Source organism: Triticum urartu, chromosome 1 (assembly GCF_003073215.2).
Source record: "Triticum urartu cultivar G1812 chromosome 1, Tu2.1, whole genome shotgun sequence".
NCBI classification, from domain to species: Eukaryota; Viridiplantae; Streptophyta; class Magnoliopsida; order Poales; family Poaceae; genus Triticum; species Triticum urartu.
This window is the reverse complement of record NC_053022.1, coordinates 515,786,457-515,795,021: the sequence shown is the minus strand read 5'-3', so window position 1 is coordinate 515,795,021 and position 8,565 is coordinate 515,786,457. Positions and strand designations below refer to the sequence as shown.

The 8,565-nt window shown below is 40.7% G+C and overlaps 1 protein-coding gene across 2 annotated transcripts; it reads right to left on the bottom strand.

The window, feature by feature from the left end:
* Nucleotides 1-206: 206 nt before the first annotated feature.
* On the bottom strand, nucleotides 207-7,395 carry LOC125524559 (transmembrane 9 superfamily member 1-like). 2 transcript variants are annotated; one of them, XM_048689597.1, is made up of 12 exons: nucleotides 7,150-7,395; nucleotides 5,288-5,480; nucleotides 5,068-5,172; nucleotides 4,933-4,950; nucleotides 4,756-4,844; nucleotides 4,480-4,632; nucleotides 4,180-4,314; nucleotides 3,889-4,055; nucleotides 1,815-1,909; nucleotides 1,271-1,644; nucleotides 793-1,066; nucleotides 207-705 (listed from the first exon to the last, which is right to left on the bottom strand). In XM_048689597.1, the coding sequence occupies exons 1-12, from the start codon at nucleotides 7,264-7,266 to the stop codon at nucleotides 638-640; spliced, it is 1,788 nt and encodes a 595-aa protein (XP_048545554.1). In that variant the 5' UTR covers nucleotides 7,267-7,395; the 3' UTR covers nucleotides 207-637. The 2 variants fall into 2 exon arrangements, with proteins under 2 accessions (XP_048545554.1, XP_048545558.1); XM_048689601.1 differs by lacking the exon at nucleotides 4,180-4,314.
* Between the last annotated feature and the right edge of the window lie 1,170 nt (nucleotides 7,396-8,565).

The window sequence follows — 8,565 nt, the reverse complement described above, 5'->3', positions numbered from 1 at the left end:
AGCCCAAACAAACAGGGCCTTGATCTCCAAAATGCTATTCACGCGTCAACATGTTTCTCTTCACAGCAACCGTGGCACCACAACCCCCACAGGGCGTTAAATCAAATGTCACACAAGTCACCTCAAATGTTGCAAATATTAAATACCGCAGATACAAAAGCACTACAACATCGGAAGGATTTTCACCGATTTTTTCGAACATGACAGACAGCACACATACTCTCATGCATTAAATGTTGATATATGTATATAAATACACAGATCTCACGTAGTACATGCCATCCTTGAATTGGACGTAACGATTCAGAGGGGAAGTCCAGACAGTGCCGCATGGATACTCACTTCCTATTTCTTTCAATGCAACCAAAAAAAAAGGGCAAGAAACAAACAAAAATAAGAACCTTCACCAGTCACTTGTACTGAACTCCTCAGCTACCACAGATGTATACACTATGAGAGCAGCTCCAGGTAACAAATAAGTATGCAAAAAAGAAAGGGTGTGATGGAATAAGCAAAGGGGACGTAGTTCTGAAACCCTAATCAGGAACTAGCATTAATCCATTTAGAAGGCCTCGCTTCCACGTATATGATTTCATCTGATACCGCTCCACCCCCACCCCACATGTGTAGCAGGAAATTAATCACATTTGATGTTTCTGTAGATTCTCCTCACGAAAAGAGTTGACCCTACATAGCCAATAGCACCTGAATCACCAAAATAGATGTCAGAACATCAAGGTGGTCTTTAAACATTGCAATGTATAGCAATCATTAGTGCTAAAGAGTGCTTACCGCAAAGTATTCCCAGACCAAGACAGAACATCAATGTGTAGCCAAAGTAGAAACTTGTCTGGAAAAAGCCGGACATCTTTGTCTTCACATGATAGTAGTAGATGGAGTACAGGTACACATATAGCGCTGTTGATGCAGCTGAGAAAAACGAGGTCCATTGCCAATGATAGTTCTCAGCATTCAGCAAGAAATAAGTACCGACAATTGTGACACAGATTGTAACTATTAGAAGAATGACAAAGACCAGCAACATGAAGCCGTAAACATAATACACCTGCCAAGAACCAAATAACATTGCATAATCAGATGCTCATATAATGGAAATTGCAGGAAGGTGCTTCAGAATAAGGCATGGACAAATGTAACATGAAGCAACGACAATAAAATCGTTTCCGCACTATGATAAGTGGCTAACATGATTTTGATGATTAAAAAATAGTATTTTGTACAAAATGTCTACAATGATTTCCTTGTTTACCTTGTAGTTCCAGAATGATGTGAACACAAAGTACATCTCGATGAAGATGCTGCCAAAGGGAAGCAGCCCACCCATCAATGAGATGACAGAAGGTGTAAGGTACCACTTCCTCTCGGGAATAGGCCGGGGAATAGTCTTTACTCGGCAGGGATTGTTAGGAGCCCCACTCCAGTTTCTACCAACGACCGTTCCCAAAAGCACCAGTGGAAAAGATATGAAAGCCCAAAGGACAAACATGACAACCATTGTACCAAATGGTATTGCCGCTAATGACCCATAGAAGATTGCAATTGTATTCAGTGCAAAGCCAATTGCAAAGTGCAAGAATGGAAAGAGGGATGCTGTAAGGATCATAGCCTTTATCCAGTTTTTACCTGCCATGGAATCAAGTCATGAAGTGAGAAAATCAAATATAAACTCTAGAATCTTCTACAAAAGAGTTAGATGCGATGATAACATGATGAAACTAGAAAGACAATACAAATACTGTTAGTCTAAGAAAGAAACAAAATCGTGCAACTTGTCAACAAGTGAAGGACCATACCGCCATTCCTCGAGTACAAACCAGCACTAACATATCCAGAAATAAAAGATGTAAGAGCATAGCACACGATGAAGGTTGTGATGATAGCCCCTCGCCTGAGAAACATTGGCATGTAAGTTAGAGAATAGGAATCGTATGCTCAACATGCAAGAAAGAACCATGCTCCATGCTAAAAACAACAAAAGGCTTTTTGTAACACAGCATAGGTTTTTTGACATTTCAGGATTTGTTCACTTCCCTGTACCCTACCTCCATGGGATCTGTGCATCTCAACAGAAGGACATAATACCGCCACTCCAATTTGCAAAACTGAATACAAGGTAACTTTCAGATAACCAAAAGCAGGATTTATTTTCCTGAACTATTTTAGTGTGTCTAGAGGAGAAAGGAGAAATAGACACTATGTTATACTCCCTCCGTTCCAAAATAAGTGACTCAACTTTGTACTAGTTTTTATCCAAAAGGTTCACGTCCAAGCAGAAAGAGAACAGGTAACTGCAACTGGCAGGAGGTTTAGGCGCCACTGTGGTGTTGCGGTAGGGCAAAACAGTATAACAAGATGAAGGGAGGGGCGTAGGCTAGGACGGGTCACGGGAAGCACCAAAGATATGGAAAAAGAGACATTTGTAACCATTGACTTGAATGGATAAGCCATTGTCCTATCCTTTATGTATGACCAGCCTACCACGTATGTCCGAATTTATCTCATCATCCTAATTTAACTTGAATATTACCTTTTAATAAAGACCAAACCATCTACAACACTTCATGTGTTGCCACCGATGCATGTGGCCAACAACGGCGGTAGCGTTGGCCCACATGACACAAAATTTACTTTCTGTGCTTAAAGCCTTTCAGTGTCAAACAAGTTGGGGTAGGCTAGAGTTGAAACCCATAAGATATCGAAACCAAGTCATGGTTCTGGCATGTGGATAGCTAACTTCCACGCACCCCTGTCCATGGCTAGTTCTTTGGTGATATCCCAGTCATTCAGATCTCTCTTTTACGGACTCCTCCGATGTCAAGTTTGGTCTACCCCGACCTCTCTTGACATTATCAAAGCGTTTTAACCGTCCGCTCTGCGTTGGCGCTTTTGAGGGCCTGCGTTGTATATGCCCAAACCGTCTCAAGCGATGTTGGACAAGCTTCTCCTTTACCCTGGCTTGGGACCAGCTATGTTATTAATCCCTTATTTCAAGTTAAGTGAAACCCAAGGACAATAAATTGTAATGCCAATCCCACATCCTCCAACTATAAGATGCTCAGCGATGCTCACTGATACTTAAGTGAGTACTTTACGCATGCAGGTTTTTAGATGCTCAAATAGGATTACAAAACAAAACAGTGAATACTATCTTGAACAAGTGTTATTTGCAATAAGGAACAGATCAGTGACAATTTTCAGTACCAGCGGCAAACAAAGAGAAATGCAATGGTAGAGACTAGAATCTTCTTCAGTCCATCAATAATGCTTCCTAATCAATATATTATATGTAATACATTTTTTTTATTTGCACATGTAATAGTTAAGAAGTCGGTGCTCATTTTTTTTCTCATCGATTTTTGAATAGTTTATTCAGGTAAAAATAAATTTAACTAGAAGAGATCAAAATTCAATCTAGCAGGTACGAGAATGTTGTCAGCATTTGAAAATAGACACGACACTACATTCCCACATTCCTATCCAGGGATCATCATAAAAAATGGTGGAAACAGGCAGATGCCAGCAATTTACATTGATCTTGAGCCAACTTTTTTGTTTAAGTTACTGTATTTACAGAATGATACTTCATAATCGCAAATTCGCAAATGATTGGCAGTAAAGATTTTCTAAGAAAAGTACAGGATCTGGAAGGCTCCTCGCGAGTTCCTCATGAACAAGTTATGTTCTGGTACTCTGAACGCTGGTCCAGCTCATTTTCAAATATTCCTGCCCTTCATTCATCTTTTTACGTATTATTAATAGGGTCGACCATGCCACTTTTTTAGCTTGTCATGTATTTCAAGCCAAGTGTTCTGCATGCAAGGCAAGAAAGAAAGGAGATGAAAAGTATGTGTATGATTTTGAGCATACCCAACATATAACATGCCAACGATGGCCAATACAATCACAAGTAGGATAAGAGCTGCCAGCTGGGTGCCGATACCGACAAGAGCAGAAAGAAGTGTCAAGCTTCTAGGAGGACGAAATACATCACCATGGACAAGTTTCCACCCAGATTCCTCATTAACATCTCTCTCCTAATAAAGCAAAGTCGTGAGTTCAGGCAACAGTTGAGTGGCAGTGGATAAAAACCAAGAGAGTTAATTTGGTTGGAATATTATTCAAGTGCGGCAAAATAGGCACCAGAATTCAGATGCTCACCAGTGACTCTAGATCATCATCATCACGAGCATATTTTGCATAATCATTTCTCAGTGTTCGCATCAATATCATTGAAACCAAACCAGTGAGAAAAATAACCATCATGAAAGAATTGAAAATGGAGAACCAGTGAATCTGAACATGAAAATTTAGAAATAATTTAGAACCTTCCAATGGTTAGTTCAAAGGGGAGATGCGGTTCGCTATTGTTGAATTGAAGGGTTATTCCCATTAGCAGGGAGAGGGTTGTGTGCTACGCATACTGGATTCTTTTTCCAAAAAGCAATCATTACCATTTACCTGGTGTTCAAAGAAAGGATAGTCCAGGTAAACTTCAAAACGGCGTGCAAATGAAACATCTGTTGGTACCCACTTCACTGAATATGTCAAGTCCAACTTCTTGCCAGCGTCAAGGAGCTTAGGAGACTCTTGGGTGAGATTAACATGAATTATCTACAAAATCAAATCAGATCCACTTATATATTCATGTTCAAATATCTACAAAAATAAAATCAGATTCATTTATGACTTGTCCAAATTATGTGTTAATGTTCTGAATCAATGGAAGATACATACCCTGTTATCATTGTACTTTACAAGAATGTTCTTGTGCGTGTAAAGATAGTGCTTGTTTTCACTGTTTTTGTCAGTCTCTCCAACAAATCCTGTCAAAGCATATAACAACTGTCTTGTTAGGAAAAAGAAACAAAGATAAAGAATAGCAAAGAAAATACTAAGTTGACAGGAACATACCCCAAAGAGGCAGATCATCTAGGTGCATGGTGCCACAAGCAATGCAAAATCCAGTGAAAAATGTTAGAAACAAGAAATATGCCTAAATCAGCGTAATACAACAAAATGTAATGCATCACATATTAATCCACATACCTATGAAAAATTCAAACCAGTACGAGCTTTCAATGGCATCAGCAAATTGTTGAACCTTCTTGGAATCTAGTTCCAGTGTGCAAATGGATCCCCTTTCCACATTTCCTAAAGCAAAGGCAACATAACATTTATATAATTAATAAGACAAACAAATGCATATGTCAACATTCAGTAAATCACAAATAAATACAAGGATGGTCTGAGATTAACAAGAACATACTTAAGAACTTTATGTCAAGCTGACTATCAATCAACTCATTCCCACCCAGGACTTCTCCAAGACCACCCCACTTATGCCCAGGGTTCTCAGATGGTTGACAAAATGGGAGGCTGTGATAATTGTAAGTTTCTTGAGGATTATTGTAAGGTCCAACTTTATTCACCCAGAGCTTAACTGAATCTCCAGCTTTGTACTGCATATAAGAAACATAAAGCAGATGAGAACTTCCAGCCAGACGAAATGCTCATAGCACATGGTATTAAGAATAATTAATTTAGAAAGAAAGCATTGTTGAAGATAATACCGAATGAAACAAATGTATGATGTAAATCTGCAAAACATTAGTGATTGGGGGTTGATGATGGCTAACGCTAAGGTACATTATGGAGAGAAGAAAAAAGCCATGGGATCTCTTTCGTCATTACTCAGTCCTAAGCTACGAAAGCATTTTAATTTTCATATAAGCACTCAAGTTTGATCAACTAAAATATTCCAGTCACTAATACTCCAGTCAAGTAAGTCCTCCTATATAAGACAGTATATGTATCAATTATTAATCGAATAATAAGAGATTAGTTTATTGATCCATTATCTATCTCATTCCTTCTCCCTAACATATGTTCTACTCCCAATCCCCTGCACCGTGCCATCCGTCCATCTTCATGGCAGTAGCTACCTATGTTATTCCAGGCTACATGTCAATGAGGCATGGGGTAACATTTCCACTGACATGTGGGCCATTAGGCTAAATGTCAGACTATCAGTGAGGCATGGAGTTGTATTTTGAGAAATGCCAATCTTAGTAGTGGCAAGCTATTTCCAAATTAATCTATATCAAGAAACCAATATACAACTTATCTCTAAAATAAATATATAACCGTCAGCAGTGCAATTGACTTTCTTTAATGTTCAAATATGATTGCAAGGACAGAGCACATGAGTTGCAGCATCACGCACGATCAAGACCATTGGCAAGGAATTATTATCCTAGTTGCATGGACAACTGAATGTCTCATACTCCCATTTATTTCACCAAATTGAAGATCACGATGACAGATGCATGAAAGCTAGAATGCAGAATATTATCCTACTAAAAGTTATTTGACAATTTTCGTGATTAACCAAATCAAATCAATTCATATTGATCACAAGGAAACAAATGAATAGAAAAAAAAGATGCACACATAGATTTGACAAGAGAGTATGCTCTTGCTGCTCACTCCTTGGATTATAGCCTGCTATTTTCAACCACCAAGTGCACGCAAAACAAGTTATAGAACATTTGTATGCAAGACAAGACCAAAATGTCAGCACCTCTCTATGAACCAAACAGTAACAATATCCTGAATCTAATAAGTAGAAACCACAATGCAGCCTTCACTACATCTACAGGAACATACACTGCAGCCTCGAAGTACCTGGATGTACGCGAATTTCCTCCGACCAACATCAAGTTATTATATATCTAAGTTCAGAGTATCAGGCACCACCACTGGTACCATTCCGATCAGGTCCCGCACAGATCGAACTCATTTGGAGCACTAACCCTGTAGCACTTTATATTGTTTCCACCACCGTAAGCTAAGCTATGATGAATCATCCGAAGATTTAAAACCTCCTCCGTCGTTGAACACCAAGATTCTCGCGTCACATCAGCCACAACCTCCAGACAACCGAACTGCACTAAGAGCTCTAGGAACTAAAACCTCAGGACGCGAGAGCTGGAGAGACCAGCGCGAGATCGCGCCGATGGGCAACCAGATCTGACGCCACGGAATGGGAGCAACTAGAGCGAACAAACTGAGGGGGGCAACAAAAGGTCCTAGATCCAAGGGAAGATAAGGCGGGGCTGAGCAGCGCACCTTGTGGTCAGACTCTGAGGCGGACGCGCGGAGCGGAGAAGCGAAGGCGAAGACGGCGGTGAGTGCGAGGAGGAGGACGAGGCGTCTGCGGCCGCCGCCGTGGGAGGAGGGGAGCATTCCGCCGGCGGCGAGATCTGAGGATGAAGAGGAGGCGGTCGCGAGCCTTCGGTCGGGTTGGCCCGAGAGAGCTGCCGCCTCGCGATTTCACTGCGGTTTTGGACGGTCTCTGATCTATCTGGGATCTATTGGCGTTGACTCTTTGATAAACAAATGGGCAGAACAGGCAAATTCAGTGATTCTATGTCTTCCTAAAAAAAGTGATTCTATTCAAAAGAAATTCTTTTTCAGGAAATTACTAGCAAGATAGATCAATGGTACTTTCTCCATGTCAAAATAAGTGACTTCGAGTACATCAAACATAAGTGATGCAAGAATTTTGTTGATTCATTAATAGTTTAATATCCTAAACTAAGAAGTCATACGGCTTAAAAAATAAGCTGCCTCTCCTCGGCTTAAAGAATAAGCCGCCTCTAAAATTTGTTGAGACTTCTAAATTAGTTATTACATAACTAGTTTAGAAACCCCGATGAATAAGAGAGGCGGCTTATGAGAAAAGCTGAGGAGGAGACGGCTTATTTTTTAAGCTGCCAAAAAAATTGGCCCATAGTGTGATCCGTCCTTCTCCTTTCTACTCACAAGATTGTCAGTCTTTAAGAAATTGAATATGGCTCCATTGCAAAGCAAGCGATGGCCCCTCGATTGATTAATAACAGATCCTCTTTAAGAGTATTATATCAGTAAAACAATTGACCACAAGAGGTGAAAATTATGCCACTCATGTGATCACTAAATATCATCCCCAAGCTTGCTTGCTCTGGCACCACGGGAAAAACCCTAGTCGCACCGCCAGGGACTACTATTGGTGCTAAAACCGGCGGATCTCGATAGGGGGTCCTAAGCTGGCGATCTAAGCAAGATATTAACAAGAGAAAGTAGGGACACGGTCTTTTATCCAGGTTCGGGCCATCTCGAGGAGGTAAAACCCTACAACCTGCTTTTTGATATATTGATTGTGATGGAGTACGGAATACAATATGATCTACCTTGAGATCGTATGAACGAGTTCTAGGTTCTACACGTCTCAAAAGCCTCTCTGTAGACTAAACCTACGGCTTATATAGGCACCGGAGGTGGGTCCTCGGCGTGACCCATTCATCAGTCATTGGTAGGTCCTCGGCTCGTCCCATAAGTGGCGGGTCGACGCGGTAAGCACCCCCTAGTCCAGGACACCGTCAGTAGCCCCTGAACTAATCTTCAAGCTGAGGGCATAGGACATCTTCTTCGGGATAATTTTATAATTTCAAGTCTTCGGCTTTGTAGACGAGTTTCATCCTCCACATCGGCTCCCGATTTCGA

Bases quoted from the DNA above. Each gene is read 5' to 3' on its own strand.
- LOC125524559 (XM_048689597.1), bottom strand. From the start codon at position 7,266: ATGCTCCCCTCCTCCCACGGCGGCGGCCGCAGACGCCTCGTCCTCCTC. The intron at 1,067-1,270 runs GTAAACAAGGAA...GGTTCTTGGCAG, and splicing joins CATCATTCTGGAACTACAAG to GTGTATTATGTTTACGGCTT. The intron at 706-792 runs GTAAGCACTCTT...TTGGTGATTCAG, and splicing joins TGGTCTGGGAATACTTTGCG to GTGCTATTGGCTATGTAGGG.